The 25,600-nt window shown below is 33.9% G+C and overlaps 1 protein-coding gene across 1 annotated transcript; it reads right to left on the bottom strand.

The window, feature by feature from the left end:
- Positions 1-344: 344 nt before the first annotated feature.
- On the bottom strand, positions 345-25,337 carry LOC145690989 (uncharacterized). The gene is made up of 2 exons (XM_081766465.1): positions 23,980-25,337; positions 345-7,792 (listed from the first exon to the last, which is right to left on the bottom strand). Exons 1-2 carry the CDS (start codon positions 24,309-24,311, stop codon positions 6,181-6,183), a joined length of 1,944 nt encoding a protein of 647 aa, XP_081622591.1. The 5' UTR covers positions 24,312-25,337; the 3' UTR covers positions 345-6,180.
- Positions 25,338-25,600: the final 263 nt, after the last annotated feature.

The following is a 25,600-nucleotide window of genomic DNA, read 5'->3' on the forward strand; positions in this document are numbered from 1 at the left end:
TATAAACAAAGTTGATTAGTTTCTCGTGAAGTCTTGCCTTTTCGATATGGAATATAATGAGTCAACAGTGAACATAATGAGTTTCCTTATGTGTAATACACCCCTATTAGGAGATATCCTTGATTACTTCTTTCTAGTTAATAAATATTTTATTTTGAGTGCTGGTATTTAAGCAATAAAATAGTCACATAGGTGTCGAACTTAATTATAACAAGAAAGATATTGCTTCAATAAAGTGAATGTACAGTTTCGCTTAAAGCGTATCCACTATCTGGTGTTTGTATTTAATATTGTAAATATAATAGAAATTTAAATCCTAGTTCACATCTTATCAGGCAAGGAAGCAAAGTGTTACCATTCATGAAATTTTCTTTTACGTTACCACTGTAGGGTTAAGAACAATGAATGTCACGAGGGTAAAGTGTAGTAACAGGGCGTAAACATTAGGGACAAGGGGTATGCTGATAGCGATTTCGTGTAGGATCTAAAGTGAGGTAATAGATATTGTATGAATAAAGGGTGCTGAGTTTGGAAGCGTTTGCTGATATAGGTGAGATTTAGTTTTTCGATATAGTACTGTAATATGGGGAAAGTTATGCATTGGTATAGCTCCAGAGTAGGACTAGGTAATCAAAAAAGGAAAGCTCTTTGGAAAACTTTTGGTTAGAGGATCAAAAGATTTTGATAAATTATGGGTGATGCGGGTATCCGCACCGTAAATCTGTGTGTTAAATTTTGCAATACGAAATCTTTGTATGTACTTAGGATAGTCTATGCATAAAGTTAAAAAAAATGCATAAAGTTCGTGCTCCTGCTTCGGGAAAAATATTTGTGCTATTTCTGTGCTTTTTTATTTCCATTGTGAACCCGGTAGTAAGGTTACGGCTAGAGTCTGCGTTTGACAGTATCTCCAGCTGGAAATGCAGTGATATACCGTTTTCACCTATTGCTACAGATTAATATAATTTACAATGTTCAACCCAGATGGTAAGAAAAGAGTGAGCGTGACTAGAACAACGTGATCCCACCCTAGAGAAGTGTGCCGTCAGGTGCTCCATATTCTGCGTTTAATGTGGTGATGTACAGAAGAATGCTGATCAAAAGTGCAGTGAAAAAAACCACGTTTAAACTATACTGTCTAAATGTACAATGCATTATAAACAATTTTACGGACTGTGGCATGAATATTAGTTAGTTGCTGGAATATGGCTGTTTAGTGGTAATTGAAACGTGTCTGAAAGTATTGGTAAGGAACAGTGGAATGCCTTTTCTCAACCAATTCTCTACATAGATAAACGACCGCAAGACCACAGGGGCGGATTATTTGTAGTATTAAAATAAATAGGGCAGCAGAACACAGAATGATCTCGTACGTAAGTGTGAAATTATTTGAGCCCAAGTAAGTCTATCCAAAACAAACTTCGTCCGGTGTTTCTGCAGACCATATACGAACAGTCCTCAAGTTTAATTGAAACATGCCACGAATCATTTCCAAATGTTGTCACAAGGTGACAAAATTCTTCATTTTGGTGAATATATCTTGGGGTTACATATGGAACTACAGTAAACATGGGATAACATCACACAAATGACATTCCTTTGTCGAACATTCTACTCAAGCACTCGACTTGGGATTGTACGATTTTCATAACGCGCGTAAAAATAGCAGCTTAAATTATGTCATGTCTATTTTTCTGATATAATCCGTCATCTCATATAAAGAGTTCCTTCTCCCAGACCGCGACTTGCCCGTTCCCTATCTTACCTCAATCCCGGAAGCCAGCAATCCAACTCAAAAAGAAAGTTTGTACCTGATTGAAGGAAGGCCCCTTTGGGTGAAATTTGCAAAGTGCAACAGGTGATACAGTGGACACTTTTACTAAATTGAACTATAGACGAGGCACTGGATTCTTTCCCTCATGTTTTTAATGTAACAATAAATATTTCTACTGTTCAAAAAAGTAAAAACAATGAAATTTCCAATGAGGCACGGCGAACAGAGTCGCTACACATTACAAAATAAAAAAAAAAAAAACCTTTGGGAATTGTGGTGTGCATTTCCAAATGAATACATATCTTAAAATAATTTCTGATATTTCTTAATATAAAAAAGCTATTGAGATGCAGCAAACACCTAGATTATATCTTAAAAAAAAAAGACATCAGCATCAGCAACACTAAACAATGTTGGTATCTTATCAGATCTAGATCTAAAACTTCTAGCATAAGTCTTTTAAAGTACAATGTTATATCAGGTGCACAAATTGAGGGAAGAACAGAAAATTTTAATAAATTATTTTGTAATAAATTCTCAACTGCATTATCGACGTATCTCCCTGTTCAATCCGTTTACTCGTCCACCTTATCTCATTTATCTATCACTCCCCCAGAGTATGAGTTACTCTTATTTTCACTCCGGCCTGAGAGCCTTTGGCCAGGACAATATAAGCTGGACCTTTCTGTGTTCGAAATCATATATTATTTCTTTTCCACTTTCGCTCATTTTTAATAGATGTTTCAGGGAATCCTGTTTTCCCTGTTCTTGGAAAACAGCCCGATTCTCTTCCATTTGTAAATGTGGATTAGAAAGTAATGTGTAATGCAAAAGCAATATCTCGCTACTTTAAACATACCAATCCTCTGCTAGAAAATTATCAAATTCATTACTTCCCGTTCAGTACAATCCCAAAGTTGGTAGTGGAGGGTGGACGGCCAATCTGCCGTCAGAGGGAGCCAAAACGTGATTTTTTGTTTCGCATTTACATAAAATTGTAAATAAAAGTTTCATTATTTTTCATCCGCTGTTTCATTTTTAACTGCCCTAACATAAAAAATATTACAAACCCATATCTATACGTGTTAGCATTAGAAATAATAAACGAAAACCTGAAAGCTCATCGTAAAATATCAACTTTGCCAAAAAAAAAAAAAAAAAAAAAAAATTGCTGGTGTGCTTGGCACAATACAGAAAATTAACTACCGATGACGAAGCAGTGTAACCAATCCGAAGAGATATTTCCTACATCTGCGGGTCAAGGGAAAGCAACAGAACTCGCCTTGAATGTAATGATTGTGGAAAATACATGTTCAGATTGCAGTTAACAATTATCACTACTTGCAATACATGCAAGCAATCTCAGAAAGAGAGCAGTGAAGTGGATGTTGATTAACTTTGAACCCGACTTGAGTCTACATATTGTGGAAAAACATGCAAAAAGCATTCAATCATTACTGCTCTCTGCAATAAATATCAGCATTATAACAACAAGCTCAGTGACATGGATATTGTTTAGGTTGGAATCTGTTATTTTGTGTTTTGTACAGTGTTTTACTCATATTTAGCAGTATTAAACTTATACGTTTGGTCAACAATGATTTGTCTTGATTTACTAAACCTAAATGCTCCAAAACATACTTTTTGCATCATGCGCAATGCTGAATAATCAATCACGGCCGAATTACCGTCGTCGCGAGCGGAAACGTGAATTGGCAGTACGTGAGATTGATACGTAATATTGAACGAATTTTATCGCACTTTTGATAACTAAGATGTTTCGCATTTGTATACTTTATCACGTGTGTAAATTGAATATACTTTTTATGAACAAACATGATTTTTTAGTAATTAGTTTCACATATCTTACAATGTCTTTCCACTAACAAAATATGGACTTGATGTAAACGCTTTTCACAATTATGCACAACCATCTTTCACCCGTATGAGATAGCATGTTTCATCAAAATTGAACTTCGATTATACCGTTCTTCATAGTCTTGACTCAGCAGTTACTCCCCATCTGTATTAATATATCTGTTGGGAAATAGAAACTTTAATTAAGCCCTTTCTACACACGTAGAACGCTTTAGTTTTTTCCTTAGTATTTAATAGTATGTTTTCTCCTGTGCATTGTAAAACGTGAGCTCCATATAAATCTTCTTTTCGCCTGTGTGTTGTCATATGTGTGAGAGTTTCATCTGTGTATTAAAATATCCTTCCAAACTTGAGTATAGACCAAGTAGTGTTCCAAACTCTTCGTATATGTGAAGTTTTCCACTTGTGTATATTAAAATTTGTCTTGCCAAGCTTGAACGCGAACTATATGAAGCACTCAAATCAGAAGTTGCTAACTCATTATTGCTTCATTTTACAGGATCATGCTTTAAATTTTATAGAAATGTGTTGAAATACCGATATATTAATACAATGGTGTAAAACTTTGTATGCTGGTTCGTTTTGACAGGTGTGACGTTGTCTTACAGTACCCGATTTTTATAAGGTAAACAGAACGTTTTTGAAGAAAATTTAAAACCTGATTTAACAATTTTCTTATAAAACGAGTGAAAAGTTGTTAAGTCAGTATACTCAAAAACTTCTAAGTATACAAGAGAATAAGTAAGAAATGCGAAACATAGCTTCGAACTTCATTTTTATCAACCCACATGCACATTCACCTTATATCATCATCCCGCGCTTGAGAAGCGACTGTGGGCGAAAAAGAGTAGAATATATTTGCGTCGAAATTTTGGTACAGACCCTCTTTTCGCACAAACACCACGAATTCCGGTAAAATCGTTAACACTTTGGATAAAAATGCTATTAATCTGGATCTGAAATCAAAGACGACAACAACTGGAATGCAATCGTTTTCAATATTATTAGTCACTCATCTTTTGGCACATGCCACCTTAATACAATTTTAACGTAAAGTTTATCTGATCAGTTTAACCCATGTGGAAGGGACAAAGACTTGAGTTTATGATCGCTTCTTATCTTCAAATTTTCTGTCAAAGAGCATAAAAGAATGTCGTAAAAACGGGAAATATAAATATTTGCGGTGAAAATGGAACTGCGCAACCATGTATCGACAAGCAAGATGCAGCTAAAATGCAGATGGTCCAGAAAGTTCTAGTGTTGGAATTGACATGTTTCTCCGCTGGATCAACACTTGTAGCTGATGAGGAAGGTGCGCCCTCACTATGGATGTCGCTGAAACTTGTTGCCCTTAACTCCCTTACATACAAGAACTCTCAAGGACTATATATAAAATTTTTATCTCTAGATAAATGTTCCTTTGCAAAATCGTCATTTGAATCTTCGTCGGCGTCAGCCACCTTTACACTATACAGCAATCGCTGTGGCGGCAAAGCAGAAGAGCTATTCGTGGAGTAGATGCGGATCCAATTTCCTGTAACATCTGCCCCCAAAATACGGACTTAACAAGTTGTCCTTCACAACTTACATTCCATGCCAAAGGGCAGTTACATTTCAAGGGCTTAATGTGGTCTGACTCCTTTAATATTTAATTCTTTTGTAGTCCTCTTTAGCAGTGTATTTATCGTGCACATAATATTTCTGCCAAAACTTAACTTGTGAGAGCGGCAAATTCTTTTCTATATGCCATGTCTATTTACGTGTCTTGCCAAGCTGATTCTAAACTAAATCCTATTGAAGTTCCTTCGCATATCTGTCGTTATTGAACTATGTGTTTTACCATACGATTTGCCAAATAAGAACTGCCAGTAAATGTATTTCTACACTCCGCGCGTGTGAGACTCTTGTCTTGTGTGGATTAACAATTAACTTGCTCAATGTGAACCTTGAGTAAATAGCAGGCTACGTTCTATGCATCTCTTTGGTTTGTCACTTGTGTACTGAAATGCCTTGCAAGGATTGAACGTAGACTAAATCATTTTCATCATTTTCCATGTGAGAGATTTACGTCCTATTTGGCTTAACACGTATGAACGTTGAATAAATTCCATTCCAGGGTTTTGAAACGTGTGAGATTTTGGATCGGGTGTGGATTAACATGCGTGTAGCCAACTCTGACATTCATTTAAATACTTAACTACACTTTGGCAAGTGTGAGCTTTATATCTTTTGTGAATTAACGTGTGTAACAAAAGTTGCACGATGTTTAAATTCCTGACCACACTTTTGGCACGTGTGATGCTTTACTACTGTGTGGATTGACATTTGAGAAGCCAAACTGGAACGTCGATTAAATGCTTTACCACACCCATTGCCTGTGTAAGGTTTTTCTCCTGTGTGGATTAACATGTGTGTAGCCAAATCTGAATTTCATTCAAATACTCAACCACACTTTGGCAAGTGTGAGCTTTATATCTTTTATGAATTAACGTGTGTAACCAAAGATGCACGATGTTTAAATCCCTCACCTACTCTTGGAACGTGTGATGCTTTACTACTGTGTGGATTGACATGTGTGAAGACAAATTGGAACGTCGATTAAATCCCTTACCACACTCTTTGCACGTGTGTGTTTTTTCTCCTGTGTGGATTAACAAGTGTCTAACCAAAGCTGAACGATGATTAAATCCCTTACTACACTCGTTGCATGTGTAAGGTTTTTCTTCTGTGTGGATTAACATGTGTGTAGCCAAATGTGTACGTACACTAAATCCCTTACCACACTCTTGGCACGTGTGAGGTTTTTCTCCTGTGTGGATTATCAGGTGTCTAGCCAAATGTGAACGTCGATTAAATCCCTTACCACACTCTTGGCACGTGTGAGGTTTTTCTCCTGTGTGGATTAACATGTGTGTAGCCAAATGTGAACGTACACTAAATCTCTTACTACACTCTTGGCATGTGTGAGGTTTTTCTCCAGTGTGGTTTAACATGTGTGTAGCCAAATGTGAACGTACACTAAATCCCTTACCACACTCTTGGCACGTGTGTGGTTTTTCTCCTGTGTGGATTTTTAGGTGTCTAGCCAAATGTGAACTTACACTAAATCCCTTACCACACTCTTGGCACGTGTGAGGTTTTTCTTCTGTGTGGATTGACAGGTGTGAAGACAAATTGGAACGTCGATTAAATCCCTTACCACACTCTTGGCACGTGTGTGTTTTTTCTCCTGTGTGGATTAAGAAGTGTCTAACCAAAGCTGAACGATGATTAAATCTTTTACCACACTCGTTGCATGTGTAAGGTTTTTCTCCTGTGTGGATTAACATGTGTCTAGCCAAAAGTGAACGTACACTAAATCCCTTACCACACTCGTTGCACATGTAAGTTTTTTTTCCTGTGTGGATCAACAGGTGTCTAACCAAAGCTGAACGATGCTTAAAACCCTTACCACAGTCGTGGCATGTGTAGCTTCTTTCTCCTTTGTGGACTGACATGTGTTTAGCCAAATGTGAACGTACACTAAATCCCATACCACACTCTTGGCACGTGTGAGGTTTTTCTTCTGTGTGGAGCGACAGGTGTGAAGACAAATGGGAGCGTTGTTTAAATGCCTTACCACACTCTTGGCACGTGTGAGGTCTTTCTCCTGTGTGGATTAACGTGTGTGTAGCCAAATCAGAACGTCGTTTAAAGCCCTTACCACACTCTTGGCACGCGTGAGGTTTATCTCCTGTGTGGATTAACATGTGTCTAGCCAAATATGAACGTCGAGTAAATGACTTACCACACTCTTGGCATGTCTGTAACCTTGCTCCTGTACGATTTAACATGTGCGTAGCCAAACATGAACATACACTAAATTCCATTCCACATACTCCGCATTTGTGGGATTTTTGACCTGTGTGCACTAAGTTATTGCTTGACAAAGTTGTACTTTGACTAAAGTGTTTTTCACTCTTTCGGTAGGTATTACGCTTTTCACTCTCCTGAGCTAGAATATGCCTTGACAAAAGTGATGGATGAAACCCCTTGCCAAACTGCATCGAAGTATGAGATTCCTCATGTGAATGAAAAATGGTTTCCTTTAAAGTAATACACGAGTCGTCTTCTCCGTGGAATGGTAATACGTTATCGCGCCTGTAACAAATTCAACAAATAAGGAAATGTGAATGGAGATAATGATTAAGTAGCAACAAAAAAATAATCATTCTCTTTATTTCATGGTAAAATTACACTCAATTTTTTTATTACATGAAATATTGTACAAATATGAAATGGAGTAACACTGAGTAGTTTCCATATCTTTCTATTCTCAAAATAAGAGGCTGTAGTTTGTTTCAATATATCAAATTGAGCCATCGTTTATACCGTTGCTGTCATAACTCTTTGACCGTGGCTGCTTTGAAACAAATGCACAGTACGAGAATTAAATCTGTCTTATCTGTAGTTTCATGTGGAGAAAAAAGAAATTTGTGTATCAAAGGTTTAAGAACAACTGAACTTATTAAAATAAACTCTATCGAAAATCATTCACTTATATCATCATAAGAGGAATACGAAAGACATTTTGAAACGAAGAAAAAAAATAATATACAATTTCCAAGGTGAGGGAGAGAACTTAAAGTAACCAGACTAAAGACGAATCATTTACAGCGTAGTGATTGTAGTTCAGTGGTCTAGGCGATTGGCCAGTAATCTGGAACTTTTTCGATCGAATACACGTCGAGCATTTTTCTTTTTTTTTTTTTTTTTTACTTTAGGAATGTTGATGGCGATTGACCAGCGATAACACACGCTTTATTACATTCAAATATTTGAATACTTCTTTAATAATTCTTTAATAATAAATTTCTATGATAGACACGCCCCATTAGTTAAGAAACGTGTTACGCAACACCTATCACCATGCTAAACCGATGTATTACGTTCGTTAATGGCTCGGACAGATTAAGCTTATAGAGCATACAGGAGACATGTTTAAAATAGCGATCCTTCCAGTGATAGCACAATAAATCCTAATACGAAATTCGAAAACAATAGGATGTTAAGAAACCGTTGCACTCAAGAAGTAACGAAGGCAAAACGGCGCTTTGCCTATTAAATACTTGAATTCCAAAATAATGGAGCAGTTCTTTGGAAATGGCTAAAGTATTGGGTGTTGGGAGAAACATAGCCAAGAACGCTGTTAACTATACGCCAGACGAATTGAACACTTTTTTCTGTCAAACCTGTATGGTACCAGCCTCCATGAAACTGCAAACAATGAATAATATTGTACCTTTGGAAATTAACTCTCTGTTCTCCTCTTCTCACGTACAGCCTGCACATGTATTAAAAGCGATACAAAGAATTAAATATAAAGCCACTGGTACAGATGATATTTCAATAACCATGATCACGAAAATCTTACTGCATGTACTTAATCCTATCACTGACATTTTTAATTACTCTCTTGCCACAGGTACTTTTCCCACAGTATGGAAACTCGCTAAGGTCCCCCCACTTCCAAACAAGAACAACGCTGATAATATTGCAGACTATCGTCCAATCAGTGTCCTTCCCGAGCTTTCAAAAGTTTTTGAATATATTGTAAATGATCAAATTCGGGAATACTTAACAACAAATAATTTATTGGATACATTTCAATCTGGTTTTCGAAGTAATCATAGCACATGAACTTTACTAGTAAGCATAACGGAGGATATAACATTGGCTATTTATAACAGAAAACTGACGCTCCTTACTCTACTTGACTATAGTAAGGCATTTCAAACCTTTGATTTTGATATATTACTTCAGAAATTATCATTATTGTTTAATTTTTCTGAATCAGTGGTTAAATGGTTTCATTCTTACCTTCACGAACGTAAACAAAGAGTAGTGATCAATCAGGATCACATATCGACATGGCATTGTATCAACAGTGGAGTGCCGCAGGGTAGCGTACTAGGTCCCCTTCTCTTTGCCCTTTACATTATGATCTCCCTAAAATTCTCACCTATTGTAAATACCATATTAACGCTGATGATTTTCAGTTATATGCTTCTTTTCCCCAACAAGATATTAAAAATGCGATTGAGAAAATAAATACTGAGTTAAACAAAATCAGAGATTGGTCTACGGCTCATGGGTTAAAATTAAATGCACCAAAATCGCAGTGCATCTTAATTGGCTCCCCAAGAATTCTTTCTTCTATTAATATCTATCAGCTCCCAAATATAATATTGTCCAATACTGTTATTCCATTTTCTACAGCTGCCAAAAATTTCGGAGTCGTAATAAATCAAAATCTCTCCTGGTCAGATCAAATAAATGGAGTTTGTTAGAGAGCATTTGGTGCCCTACATACGTTAAATCGACTAAGGATTTTTTTACCAATATCTTTGAGGATCAAATTTGTCAAGGTACTGGTGTTCCTACATCTTCACTACTGCGACTCAGTCTATTCTGATCTAACAGAAAATCAATCAAAGCACTTGCGAAGAGTGCAAAATGCCTGCAATAGATTTATTTTCAATATAACTTACAGGGAACATCTCACATCTTTTTATAAAAAACTGTCATGGCTGGCGTTAGTCGGAGGAAGAAATTTATATAATCTTACCCTATTGTACAAAATACTTACTACGTCAGAACCATCGTATCTAGCCCGTAGATTTTTATATTTATGAGATTTTCATACTAGAAGCACAAGATCACAAGATAATTTCTTGCTCTCCATCCCCAGTCACAATTCTGATTCATACTCAAAATCCTTCACAGTAAGTACTACACGCCTCTGGAACAGTTTACCTCAATTAATACACAAGGTTTCCACAGTCGCCAAATTTTAAAAAAAATCGATATATTCCCTTCCCTTAAGTAAAGATAAGGACACTGGTAGCACATGAGGCATCTTTGTTTTACCAGATTATTAATAACCCACATATGGACACACAAACAATAGGTAACCTATGTTAGTTTGTACAGCTTATTCATACCTCTAGTACTGCTATATGCAATATGCAATTTTTGGTTTCTCCATGTTATTTTCGTTTCCCCTATTGAATATTATTTTTCAATTTTTGTTTTTTGAAGTGCTTAACCATTTTTTTAAAATTAAGTAGTATATTGTTTTCTTATATGGTTCAATACATTTCTTTTATAATTGTTAATATTTTCTATGTTGGTGTTTTTATTTAATATACATATAATGTATGCACGTGGTTAAGTGCTCGGAGAAGGCTGCAGATCCTTAACTTCGCCACGTAAAAGAAGTCATAAATACATAAATAAATAAATAAATAAATACTCGTTTATTTCAACACTTCAACTATCAAATTTTCAGGAATAATACTAGGGATAATAAATATTATCCGGAAAAATATTTAAAAATTAAAAATTTGTTATCGCTCAGGTCATACCACTACAAGCAGAAATAAAAAAAAATGGTTTTGTGTAACGTTGCCCACGAAAAGACGAATTTCTCATCTCGATTCTAAAAACAAACCAAACAAAATCGGGATGAGACTTAACATTTTAATTCCAGACGGGACAAGGCTAACTCACTCTATCGTCATACTTTGGAGATGAGAATCGAGACGAGACGAAAAGTATCGTAAACATTTCTCGTCTTATCTCAATTCTAGAAATAGTATGTGCCACTCTTTAAGCAACAATTGCTATGCAGACTGAATCTTATATATTATTTTGCTACTTTGTACTTCAGAGTTCACTGATTTATGGTCTGTGTATATATTTTTGTAGCAAGGCTTTTATAATTACATCTGCAAACTCCACACGTTATTTTATTGCAAGCTTTGGTGCTCAATTATATTCAGGTCTTTGTATTAGAGTTATTTTCCTGGAAACGTAAAGTAGAATATTTTCTACACGAAATATTAGCAAAAAGCTTTCGTTTATATTAGAGTAGCTGTACCCCTTCCTCGAAACCCCTACGTTTAAGTAAGTTTTGTCGAATTTTAGTGCAACTATAAACTTTTAATAGCATTATTATTATTATTATTATTATTATTATTATTATTATTATTATTCAAGTGTTGTAAATTTAATGGTACAACCTGTTCCACCTAGCTCCCGCCTAGTATGCATTGTGCTGAACAAACAACGGGTGTATAGGTTTCCTCCGTGTTCTGCTTCCTCGTACTTTCTTTATTTCAATATTTCTTTCATTCTCATCATCGACGTGTTCTGTAGCTTAGCCGGCATAACCATTACTTGAAAACAAATTTTCTTACGGCTCTTGTGAGTTCAGAATCCATACTTTCTAAACGAAATTTGCCTCGAAACTTTCCGTTATAACATTTAGCTAGTTGTAGGGACGTTTCTGAGGGTATGTCCTGTTGATCCTGACACTTCTCTCTAATCCCGACTATTTTGTAACTTCTGGCTAACGCTACGGGCGATTTTACAGATTTTAATACAATGTGTCTTCATACGGAAATTGTTACCTATATTATTATTATTATTATTATTATTATTATTATTATTATTATTATTGAATATTTGAGACCTCAATATTACGTCCTACAGCAATGTAAATAAACATACTGAAGTTACGGAAACGAAAATAAATTCTTTTAACCCTATATAAGGATGAATTGACTTATGAGATACTATGCAAAGAAAAGATAGGAAAAAGGTGTCAGCTACTGGATAATGAAGAAAATCAAACAGAACCTAAGTAGGATGTGTCTTTATCACAACACCCTTTCGAAGTAACACCCTTTCTTTGGGTAAAGGACAGTAGTGTAATAACCTAACTCCTGGGCCAAACTCTAGGCCAACCCATTTTGAAAATATCTTTGACCAGCTCAGATTGAGTAAGGTGAGATTGAGCAAGGTGCTTTGCGCATAGGCTTTAATGACATTTAAAATCATAAAATACTTACATCTAAAACTTACATCTAACATTAAAAGTAATAAAGAAGTTTTTACGTCAAATTATACATCCTGGGTTGATTTTAAGAATAAAAGATTGGTTAATGTATCTAATGCTATCGATAAACAAGATTTTGTAACATTAGAGCAGCTCGAATAAGCAAACGAAGAGTTTACACAAAAAGAAACTGTAGAATTACCATGTCGATTGGCAAAATATGATGTTCAGAAACCAGTAATTTTTGTATATAATTTAGCTGCTGCCTACAAATTTCTTTATAGAAGTAGTTAATGCATACAGAATCAAGTTTCAATTCATAACTTATAGACACATTTTTAAATAACATTCTATTTGAAAGTTTTCCATTACACTTTAATATAAATGATCAGTTAACAATTAGACCATCCAAAAATTCTGATTTGAAACAAGGCAAATCCTTAATGCTTATTATGTATGTAGAAAGAGAGGATGAAGATGAATACGTAAACGAATTAAGTGATAATGATAATGTTAGGAGGGTAGTATTAGGTAATTATGAATTTTAAATTTCTATATAATAAACAGGATGTATTGTGTTAAGTGTAAGAAATCAACAGATACGAAGAAAAACACTATTAGAATAGAAAAAACAGAATGGAAGATATAGTAAGAAAGGTATTGGTTCAGTATGTGGTGTTACTAAATCGTAATTCGTTAAAAAGAAAGATTGACTAGAACAAGGTAAAGGTATTAGAGAAGAAATTATAGAAGAAATTCACAAACGTTCCGGTAAGAATTATCCTAGGTTAAATGTTATTGTTAAAGGTATAGATGATTTATGGCAAGCAGATCTTGTGGAAATGCATAGTGGCATGTTAAAAGGTATCTCCAAGTTAAACAAAGGCTATAAGTATTTGCTATTGATTATAGATGTGTTTTCGAAATATGCTTTTGCTGTTCCTGTTAAAGATAAGAGCGGTAAAAATGTTACAGAAGCATTTGAATCCATATTAAGAACGGGAAAACCTAGTAACTTACAAATTGATCAAGGCAGAGTTTTACAATAAAGAATTTAAGAAGGTGATAAAGGAAAATAAGATTAATCATTACTCAACCCATAGGGGCAAGAAAGCTTCTGTTGTTGAGAGATTCAATAGAACTCTTAAACAAAGCATGTGGAAAAATTTACAACACAAGGAGATTATAAATGGATAGAAATAATACCAACATTATTTAACAAGTATAATAATCGTATGCATAGAACCATTGGTTTAAAGCCTATAGAAGTGAATAAAAAGAATAAGCAAATAAGTAAATCGAAAGGGTTATTTGAAAAGGGATATACACCTAATTGGTCAACAGAAGTATTTGTTATTAGCGAAGTTATACCATCTAATGCACCTACGTATAGAATTAAAGCTTTAGAAAAAGAGGATGTGCAAGGTAGCTTTTACGAACCAGAACTATTAAAGACGAAACATAAAGATGAATACTTAGTGGAGGTGTTGAGAAAGAAAGGTGACAAAGCATACGTTAAATGGTTAGTATTTGATGATTCACATAATAGCTGGATAGATAAAAGTAATGTTGTAGTATAAATTTAAATATTATTTTTATGGAATAATAACCATAATAGGTTAGTATGGATCAATGTTTAAATGAGATATGTTACGAACAGACTAAAGATATTGGTATGGTATCTTTGGTGATTTTAAACTGATTATAGATAAGAACACAGGTTACTTCAATGCTACTAAATTGTGTGCAATGGGAGGTAGTAGATTTTAAAAAAAAGTTAGAAAATAAAGGTTCAAATGAAATATTAGAATATTACAATAACAAACTAAGTGGACGAAATTCGGGCCACTTCAAAAACTCACCTTATACAGTAAAACTAGCTGGTAACAAAATAATGTTAAAACATATTTTCTAAACAATAAATACGAGTACTATGGATAGTTTAAACGTTATTTGTTACGAACAGATTAAAGACAATTATTGGTATGCTATTTTTGGAGATTTTAAATTGATTGTGGATAAGAGTACAAGATTTTTCATTGCTACTAAGTTGTGTCAAGATGTTGGTAAGAGGTTAGATAATTGGTTAAAAAATAAAGTCACAAGAGTTAATAAGATACTATGAGCTAGAATTAACCAACTCCTCTAATTATAGGAATTGCTCTTCCTTATACCTAATAAAAGGAGGAGACAAAGAAGCAACCTTAATCATATGTGGAACTTATGTACACAAGAAGTATTTCTAGCTGTTGCCTTTTTGTTATCTAAAGATTTTTACAATAAGTGTTATGATATTATCGACGACTATTTCATCCAAGACTTTAAGCAATATAGAGTTAGCAACGAATTACTCCAAACACGAATGCAGGATATAGAAATACAGACGGAAAGATAAGTCTTAAGAACAAGGGCTTAAAAAAAGAGCAGCACCATATACAGACGATGATTCAAAAGATAATTGCCTAATCATATACAAGAAGAACAAACTTAATTATTCTTTCCCTTATTATGCTATCAGATGCCAAAAGAGAAGTCTATATAAGCCTCTTAATGAGGCAGAAAAAAATATCCAGATCATGAGATAATATACGAAAAGTTTCGAGATCCTAACAGTATTAAGTTATTCAACCTAGTGCAAAAAGAATTAGATATTCGTAAAGGTAAGGGTAATGAGTTTTGGACGTAACTATCAGAAGATTTGCTTAAAGAAATTAAAAAAAATGATTGTTTCTATTATCGTTTAACATCGAGTCCTATGTAAAATCTTTCGATATAACTTTTATGATTATCATTTCATAAAAACTTAACATCAATATTCGATGTTATTATTTCCAATCTTCCACAGAAAAAAAAAACGGATTATCAAAATCAGGATTTTCTTCAGGCTATTCATTGTTGTTGTTGTTAAGTATAATAACTGTTCTACAGAAAGGACAAGTGTTATTAATTCTTAAATAGGTAAGCAAATATTCAACACAGAACACAAGCTTACACGTCATTTTACATAATTCAGTTTTTGTTTCTTTGCATATTGAGCATTCTTCTGAGTTCTCTATTAAATGTAAACTTGTTAAGAGTAGCATTAGTTTGTTTCTGAGGGACTCGTCACATGCTTATTTACTCTTAACAATTTAAACATATCGATCTTACCTGTGATTTTCATTAGAAAGTTTTCTGAGAACTTCCTATCGCAACAAGTGCGTATTATGCTGTTTTTACTCTAAATCTTTGCTTTCGAACTCGAGAACGAATTTTTCGCTTTTATCGTGTAAACAAACATTTGACCAGTAAACTTTATTTTGTTATTTCTCACATGTGCTTCATCTAGCAGTGGTGTAATATCGTGCAAATCGATAATAGAATCAAATTCTCTCAAGAAGGCTGTTAGTTCTTTTCCTGAGATGCGACAATTTTTAGAAACTATATCCCAACAGAGTTTGTCTTTAAAGGTTTTTAGGAATGTAAGTTTAAGCAAATCTGTTTTGCAAGAGAGTATGCTCCAAAGTAAGTATTCTTGGAATTGTGGGCAAACCTCAATAGCTTGTTTTTGCGAATATTTCTCCAGTCATTTTCTTCACCAAACACGAGCCAATCAACTTTTTCTTTAAATTCATTAACATAATTTTCACTTATTTGTTGAGCGTATTCATACGTGTAGTCTTCCCAATGAATATGTCATCTTGTATGTTCTTTGTGGTTTCGTACGTAATCTGGTTTTAAATGATGATAACAACATGAATCATACCTTCGCTCACACAATTTGTCTTAGAAAAGTTTATCACTATACTTATTAATAATGTTTTCGTATCTAACTAAGTCTCTCCTGTTTGATAATCTGACCCAATTGATGTGTTCTTCATAACGTTCTATAAAAGAAAGTGACAGTTTATGGGTTGATGTAACTGAACACCAATGTATCTTGTTCTTGAAGATATGTAGAAAGTTATCGGGTAAGTTCTTTATTTCTAAAGTTTGTTTCCATTCTTTGAATTTTCGACTACTAAGTGCATTTATAACTATATTTCTACAAAGCGGATTCTGAAAGTAGTTTACAATATGCTCAGGATTTAACCTGTGAATCGTGTCTTTTATAAGCTCATCTTTATTCATCATTGTTTTATCTTGTTTACTTGGATGTTGTGAATTTTCAGCAGTTGTTGCTAGCGACTTATTTCTGTGCTCGTTGATTAAGGCTATTATTTCTGCTTTTCTAAGCTTTGAATAACCATGTACTCCGTTCTCTCTACATTATTGCTTAAGTTGGGGGACAGTTTTCCTTTCCATAACCTCCTTTTTTATAATAATAATAAAGTAGGTATTCATTTTTGTTCATTTCTGTATTTTATAAATATGGATAAGCAGTATGAATGGATACAGAATAAACTTAACCTTATTCATCAAGATCTTCAACTCATATCAGTACTACTAGAAAAACAAATATTAAAAGAACAAGAAATGCTATTAAAAGAAAAAGAGAATGAAGTATTAGAAAGATATACACAAGAATAAAATTGGGATAGCGACAAAATACTTTAGCCCACAAATGATAGTGACAAAGAACTTGAGCCTACAAATGATAGGTGAGGTAGATTTGAAAAAAAAATAATAAAAATTAATTAGTTTTCATTAGATCATTAGTAACTTTCATGGGTTATTCCCATAAAGGCCATGTTCTAACACAATATGCTAATAGACATCGAGATTTCCTACGTCACATGAATATTAGCTGTTGTATTAGATAACGAAAATGATTAAAAATTATTTTTTGTATAATAAAAACAAGAGGGCAATTATGAATTTAATTAAGCGCACAGTAGTGGAGTTAAAAAAAAAAACTTATGTAAAGGAAAGGGGATCAAAAGTTATTCCCGATTAAGGAAAAACAGAACTCATAGACCGTATTAAAGAATATGAAGATGAACAAAACAGATTAAACTTTAGCAAAACTTTCCCATTTAAAAAAAAACATATTGGAAAAACAAAAACCTAAGATATTAGGTAGGAAGAGAGCTTTAAAACTGTTTGCATTAAAAAAGAAGCATTTGAAGAACCAAAAATCAAATCTGAATTAATACCAATCGATGTAAATCGTCAAAATACTACATTTAAATAAAAATTAGAAACATGGAGATTCACAACACAATACAAACCAGAAGATCCATTAGAACATAATATTAAAACATCTAAAGCTATATTGAACAGAATACAACTCAGCTTACAAAAACATGGCTCATTGAAAATTAATCTATGTTTGTTCTAAATATAAGAAAGGAAAAGAAATGCAAGAGTTTTATTTTAATACTGAAAACCGAGTAATATATCAATCAACCAATGTAAAGGAACCACTAACTAATATGAAACAAGCAATAAGAACAAGAATAGATCAGTTTCAAGCTTGAAGTTCTGGCTGGGCTCTTATAAACATTAACTTTTTTGAACAAGCAATCGTTAAATATATACCATACAGAGGATCATCATACATTACCTAAACAGATTCAAACAAAAAGGCAGTAATTAATGTAAAAATGAAGACGAAAAATGCTTCTTATACTCATTATACAGTGCCTTATATCCTACAAATTCACATCCTGAACGAGTACCAAAAGATGATGAACTATTGTCAAACTTAGAATCCATACTAAAAAATATTCATTTTCCTGTAAAATTAAGCGATATTCCAAACGTCGAAAAATTACTTAATATTTCTATAAATGTCTATGCGAATGATAAAGACTCTCTCTCTGTCTATCTCTCTCTGTCTCTATGGCCTATGGAACCCGGAGGTTCAATGCCGCGTTCACAAAAGCTCTCCACTGTTTTCTATCCTTAGCTAACTGCATCCAGTTTCTACTCTTATTCCAATCATAGTTTTCCTTAGCCTAACAGGCATAAGCGTTGGACATTAAGTGATTTCATTTTCAAGCTGTTAACCCAAACCAATCCGAATCGAAAAACAGTTGTATTTTCTATTGTTCATTAAAGTATTCTCACAAAAACAATATGTAGAAAAAGTCAGGGCGAATCGTAATTCCATTCAAAAATAAAACAGCAGACTAGCAATACCTTAAATTAAAATGTAACAATTACATATCCTTTAGAACTTTTCCAAAATCTGTACGGATATTCTGGAAAGTGCCACAGCTGGAGTTGGTCATTGAGTCGGTGGGGCAGTCGATACTGGGTCAACAGCACGCGACTCACTGCAACTCACCACTCACCATGACCCACTGCGATAATGACCCAGAAGTATGTATCTTCTGCACACAAAACTACAGACATGGCGGATTTAATTCTCACACTCTGCACTTGTTTCAATACTGTCGCCATTACCTGGTCAAAGACTTATGTCCCACACGACACATACGATATCAGAGTTAACTCAGGTACATACCAAAAAACTTATTTTGTGCTATATGGAATAAACATTTATTATAAGTGAAAATAGAGATCCGTTGTCACTAATATTATTACTTTTTGTGTCAGAAAATTTAAAAACGAAAGAGGCTTTTGCAATTGCAGCTACAAGAAACTGTCACTGTGATTACAAAGAAACAAAGGGACGATATAACAACTTTTAAAATTTTGCACAAGATACGTGATTTCATTAAGCATACCAATTTAAGGTTGCGCTTTATATAATCTGATACCTTGAGATAGTAAAATTTTGTTTGTATTGATATGTAGCGACGTAGTAACATCTCATACATTCTAAATAAACAAATACATTTGAGAAGCATAGAGTTTGTAAATTATTGTTATTATTATGTACTTATTTGAAATACATGATATAATGATTCCAGAATTCTAAATAAAAATAGAATATAAATTTAAGAACTGACAAATTTTAAATTAGTATAATTCTACATATTACTTCCCCGCAAATATGCTATTTGTCAACATGTAGCTGCCCTGTTCAAATGTTCTATTTGTCCAAGAGCTTGGAAACGTTTAACGAACATGGTAGCTTTAAATAGAGGTCGTCCCAAAGTGTCTTGAAAATGGTGAATACATGTCTTCGTTGCCTGATTTGCAAATAGAACACAATATTAGGAGAGCAATAAGGGCTTTATTTTCAGATAGGTCAGTAGATCTGTATTTTGACTTTGCTCTAATTTACTTCAAATTTGTTTCGATTTTCTTCCAACTTCATATTGAAATCTCCTGAATTATATCATCATTACATAAGTTAGACAGGATTTTTTTCCCAGATTTCTTACATGGGTGACTATACCAGGAATCCCTCTGACTATGTTTTGATGAGAACTCTTCGGTTTCTTAGAGGTTCATTTCAATTCCAAACAAACCTGTTTTTACCTCTGTATCTAAGGCCTTCGTTACCACATGAAACTTCACTAGGGCTGCTCACATTGACAGTTCTGTTACTACTTGAGCTCACACCTGGCACTGTATCAGAATTGGTATCGTCCTCACTTTCAGTAGGTAATTCTTGATTTGAGGAAAAAATTAGGTGTCTCAGTCAGAATCTACTGAAGACAATAATATAAATTACTTCTGTACTTTCAACATTTTTGGAATTTTTCCCGTGAAATAAGGATCTGCTGTACTTACAGTTTCATTCTTAAATTTCTTTCTCGAAGTACTAGGTCTATATTTTGCAAATACATAAAATCTCACACAAACAAAATAGTGTGTTTCAAGAGCTCAATAGCTTCTATTTCATGGTAAATAAAAGTAAACCACAAAAATTTTTGAAAGCAAAACTCTCTTCAGGAAATGTGTGTCCAATAATCACGCAAAAATATAAACAATAATGGAAATGTGTGCCTCTTTCTAAAATCATCGATAAATGTTCACTCAGACATTACGCCAACAATGGACTACTGCGACAGACATACAACTAAATAATTGGAAGGTACTGAGAGAACCGATACATTGAGTGAATCAGTATTGCCAATGTAATACAAAGAAAAACCATAGGTGTCTGACATACACATATTTCCTCTTAAGGGTTAAAAAGCAGAAGGAAACGAAGGAGAAAAAGATTGAGTTTAAAATTCAGGGACGATGCAAATTTTAAAATGCATTTTCGTAAACTACTGAATTATAACTAACCAGAAAAAAAACAAAGGAAATAGACACTTACAAGGATGAAAAAGCATTACGCAAGTGCCCGAGATAAAGGTGTAAGTAGTCAACAAAAAACGGAGAATGCAAGCTAAAATCTCAAAAGAAAACAATAAAACAAATTAAAGAAATCCAGGGTTGTTAATGGAAATTCTTGTAAAGGGTGATGCACAAGCTTAGAAACGACACCCAAGCCTGTATCCTATGAGCTTTGAGCCATCAGCAAGTGCAAATCAAACAAACGTCAATTTCATTTGAAACATAAAATCTAACTTTAATTTTTAAGGCTTCACTCGTGAACTTCCTGATTTTATATGGAATAGCTCAGCGTTTACAACTTTAAGAGCAAAAATAGAGACCTGTCCAAAAGGCAGTATGAACTATGGGAAAAGCTATCAATTCACACAAGTACTGACAAAATGATAGAAAACTCATATCTTGGTGGAATTTAGTCTAAAATGGTGTGAAAACACCTTAAAAATTGAGAAAAATGCAAAATAAAGAAAGGAAAAATACGTGGAAACACAAAATATATCAGAAAACTAATACACAAGTAAACTATAAACCATTAGCTCCATAACCTTTTCGTCTGTCTTGGTTAGTTTTACTCTCACGTTCCTGCACTTTCGATTGGATAATAGAATATATTCTCCCGTGTAAGAAATATAATAAAGTGGAAAATAATTTTTCTTAAAGGAATTTAAATCTTTGTCTCATAAAAACTTGGACTCAACCATCATCGTGCTTTACAAATGCAAAACCTACATTCAAGAATGAAATGCAGCTTATACTATGTAGTTTTCTATCATACTAAGAAATTTTGTTCGAAAGGCGGGATGTACTTAATAATATCGTATTTATGATATTCTTAATCTGGACTCTAAAAGGGCTAATTTACAAATAAATAAATAACGCTTCGCTGACATTTTATGAGTACGTCTCATTAACCCACAATAAAATTTGATTTAACATCGTTCTGAAATGAATTTAAATAATAATGATGATCTATACAGAAGTTCTACATTTCTATGTAGAAGAACGAAAAGTCGTTTATAAAATACCCTTTTCAACAGTACAACGAGAACATTATTTGATAAAATGTTGCTGCCCCATAACAAAAATTGAAACTAACGTCACTTAGAATTCGATTTGTAGTCATAATGACAACCGCCCTTTAAAGGGAACCCAAAAAGAAGAAACCGACGTCGGGCACATTTTTAAAACATATTAAGATTCTCTATTGTCAAAAGAGATACTTTGCATAGCTATTTTGTATTGATAAATCTATTCTTAATCTTCTATTCCAAAACCGTTCTTAAATAAAAAAAACACAAAATCCTGCGGGACTTGTATCTATGGCCATTCTCACTTCTATCTAAAATCTAAAAGCAGAGTAACAAAATTTATTTAACTCACCTAATAAGAAAGACGTTATCTCAAATTACATTCACTGCAGTTAGAAGCGAAATAACTAGCAATAGCTGTTAAAGTTTAAAAGATGTTAAAAATAGAATGGTTTGGAAATTTTTCATGGTTTGTATCTGAGATATTCTTACTTTCCTTTATATGTTCAAATAAGATCTCAATTTATTTCACTCGGCTAAAAGAAATGAAACGTTCTCAAATTATACCATCCGCAGAGTAGGAGCCGTTCTGATCACGAAGTTTGAAACAACTTTAAAGCTACGATCAAAATGTCTTTCATTGTTTGTCAGTACAAACATTAATACTTCCTTCTTCATTAAAAAAAAAAAAAAAAAACTCGCGAGCTACTTGCCACTTCTACTAGGAATACCTAGATGTCAAATACATACTTCTACGATAGGCTCAGAGCAGCGCAAAAAAAAAAAAAAAAAAAAAAAAAATCGAATTGGAAAGCGCTTGAAATAGAACGAATTCAAACTTTCTTTGTATTCGCCACCTAGGGATGTTCTTATAAATTTCTAAATTGTAAAAAGCACAAATCCAAATTTGTTAAACTTAACTACTAAAAATGAAAAGAACTAAGTTATTTATTCAGTAAAGTTGGTTGTAGAATAGTTACCACGATCGTCGCCATGAAGCCAAAATTCAATTACCCGCTCACCGCATTCCACACATACAAGCAGACAGAATATGTGGCGCCACAGTAACATAGTACCATATGACTGTACAGACACCCAGTGAGAAAACTATGAACTACTACCAATCTGTTTACAATTCAGGGTTTTACTAACAGATGACTGAATCTCTTTTCATATTTTATGGGAAGTAATGCTCAATGTGCAAAGTAACCCCGTGTTACGGTAGCTAGTTACCACTGTAAGCGAAATGAAATATCAACATTCAATGTGGCAAATCATGACACAAAACTAGAACTACCTTTGGGAAGGAAGGAATTCATATAACTAAGGAATTACGTCCCTAATATATTGCGTTAGTTTGGAACACAAATATACAAGCAAAGAAAGCATTTCAAGATGTTACCTATAAAATACTTAGGAACGTACAAGAACACATTCAACACGTAAGACATGTAAGTTTATCCTAAATACAGAATTTTGCGCTATCCTCGTTTACCAACATTCTGCGTAATGCTCTAATCTGCATAGGAACCTTATTTTTACCGGCTATCTAGCACATGCTGGTTAGCGTAGTCTGTACAATAATTCACACATCATGTACGTTCACTAAACCCCTACAGTTATTATACATTGAGAAATTAAGGTCCATACTCTAGAAATGATTCCTGGGAATGTAAAAAGTCGACTTCCTTGAAAGAAATGAGTGCAGCTATGAAATGGTTTGATGTATGGACCTCTACAATTAACGAACATCCATCGATGGTTAAAATATTCTTTCTCTTGTATTTTACTAATGTCTCTCGAAGCCCTCCGGAAAAATGAGGCTAGACACATTTGAGCTAAATTCTAAGTAAAAACACAAACGTCCATAGTTCTTGTTCCAATATAATACATTCCACGATTAAATTTGCAAAATATTAGGATATATACCATTCTCACGATTTCTTATTTTACATAAGTCTCTATATAAATAAAACAATATTGTCGAGCACCCTAATTTTAAATATGTGCAACAATTAGTGAGAAGTGTGTGATCAATAATAAAGAAATAATTAGTTTATCAAGATCTAAACTACATAAGATTTGTATTAGTCGTATCGATTTTATTTTTATATGGTATACAGCTTATCTATCTGTGCCTTGCAATTTACTAATTGTAGGTTACCAACTTACGTTCGAGATATCTCCCATATCTAAATATTTCTCGTGAAGTATTGCTTTTAGCCAACAAACTTTCCGAACGCATGTAACCGTATTATCAATCTGAGCCAATTAGTATATGAAAAATTGAACATTACCTTTCTGGGCGAAGTGAATTTAAACTTTTTGTTGTTAATTGTTGCAAGTCATTAGAGTACGACGCGCAAGTCTCCTGAACTACTATTTTTCTAGGCGTTTCTATATTCCTTTCAAATTCAGGATCATCTTCTATTGCTAATTCTGATTTCACCCTATCAACGTTTAGTTTCACATCCAAAGAACACATAGCTGTATCCTTGTCCATTGTTTCCTCTCCTTCCGTTGTGGATAATATTAACTCTTTCTTGTCAGTCATCAGTTCGTATGTCCACCCTTTCCCTTCGAGTGGATCTTCCTGAGGTAAGTCAAAAGCAGTTTCTTCTTTGCACATCAATTCCAACTTAACAGACGCCTCACCAGCTATTGTGAATTGAAATATAATAAGAATATAACACTGTTCTTATACTTCCCTTATATTTTAAGTTGCCAGTCTTAATGAAATGATTTACAAGAACGTTCACAAAAGCAACTTTATATTTAAAATCATCTTCTTCTGCAGATCCTTATTTCCTTAGCCACGATCGCTCTCTACGCAATTGATTGTTTGTTTGTAGCAGCCGGAGGAAAATGAAAAGGAACACGGATATATACTTCTTTAGTTCATCTTTCGTTCAAGTGAGATCTTTTGTCGCTAGTGTAGCTCACTCTCACATACCGCTATTCTCGTGTTTCAGAAGGTATCCATCCATCTTTATCGTTTTCGCGGGAATAGCAAATCCTGTATTTCTGTATGCCATTGCGGTATGATTGACTGTCGATCTCCCGTTGCGTATACCGGTACTAATTTTATTTAATACACTTGCTATTATTGCTTTAAATGCTACTTTTGATTGTGACTTGTGCCGCGACTTAAGATAGTTAGTGCGAACAATTTAATATTTTAACACAATTTTTTCACTTGAGAACAATAACTGGTTGTGGCTTTTGTGTGTATGTGTAAGCCTCTCGTGGAATAAGACGTTGATTTTCGGTGCCATTTGATAACAGTCACTACCATCACTGACGCACCTACTGTAACTATTGGAGACAAATTTAGAGATCTCTTGCCCCAAACACTACACATTTCCCCCCACACAACCCAGGGCTGATCTTAAGCAGCACGTGCGCTGTCATTCTTTTCAATGTTGCCGTACTTCCGTAACCTTTCATAAACAACAAAATTCAGCATTAAAAAAAAAAAAAATTAATGGTAGATAAAAGAAAGGCACAATAGAGGGAAGTAGCAACGTTGATTTTCAGGTAACGGGGTCATAAATCTCTAACAAATATCTCAAAGAAGAGAAGAGACAGTTTTGAGGACTTTCCAGATTCCATGATAGAAGCATCTTTAACTGTGTCTGCTAGTATTCCAGGTCAGACAAACACTGCCCTTGTAAGGTGACCATAATTCCAGTATGATACGCCAGGTGGCAGCACCGAACCGAAAATGGGTGGGTATAAAACGAATAACCTTCTCTAATTTCTAGCAAGTACCTAGGTATATAGTACTACGCAAGGGCGCCCATTTCTCTGGATATTTGGAGGGGCACACACACGCAGAAGGTATATATATATATATATATATATATATATATATATATATATATATATATATATATATATACATATATATATATATAT

This window comes from Thermobia domestica, chromosome 7, assembly GCF_964235325.1.
Source record: "Thermobia domestica chromosome 7, izTheDome1.hap1.1, whole genome shotgun sequence".
NCBI lineage: Eukaryota > Metazoa > Arthropoda > Insecta > Zygentoma > Lepismatidae > Thermobia > Thermobia domestica.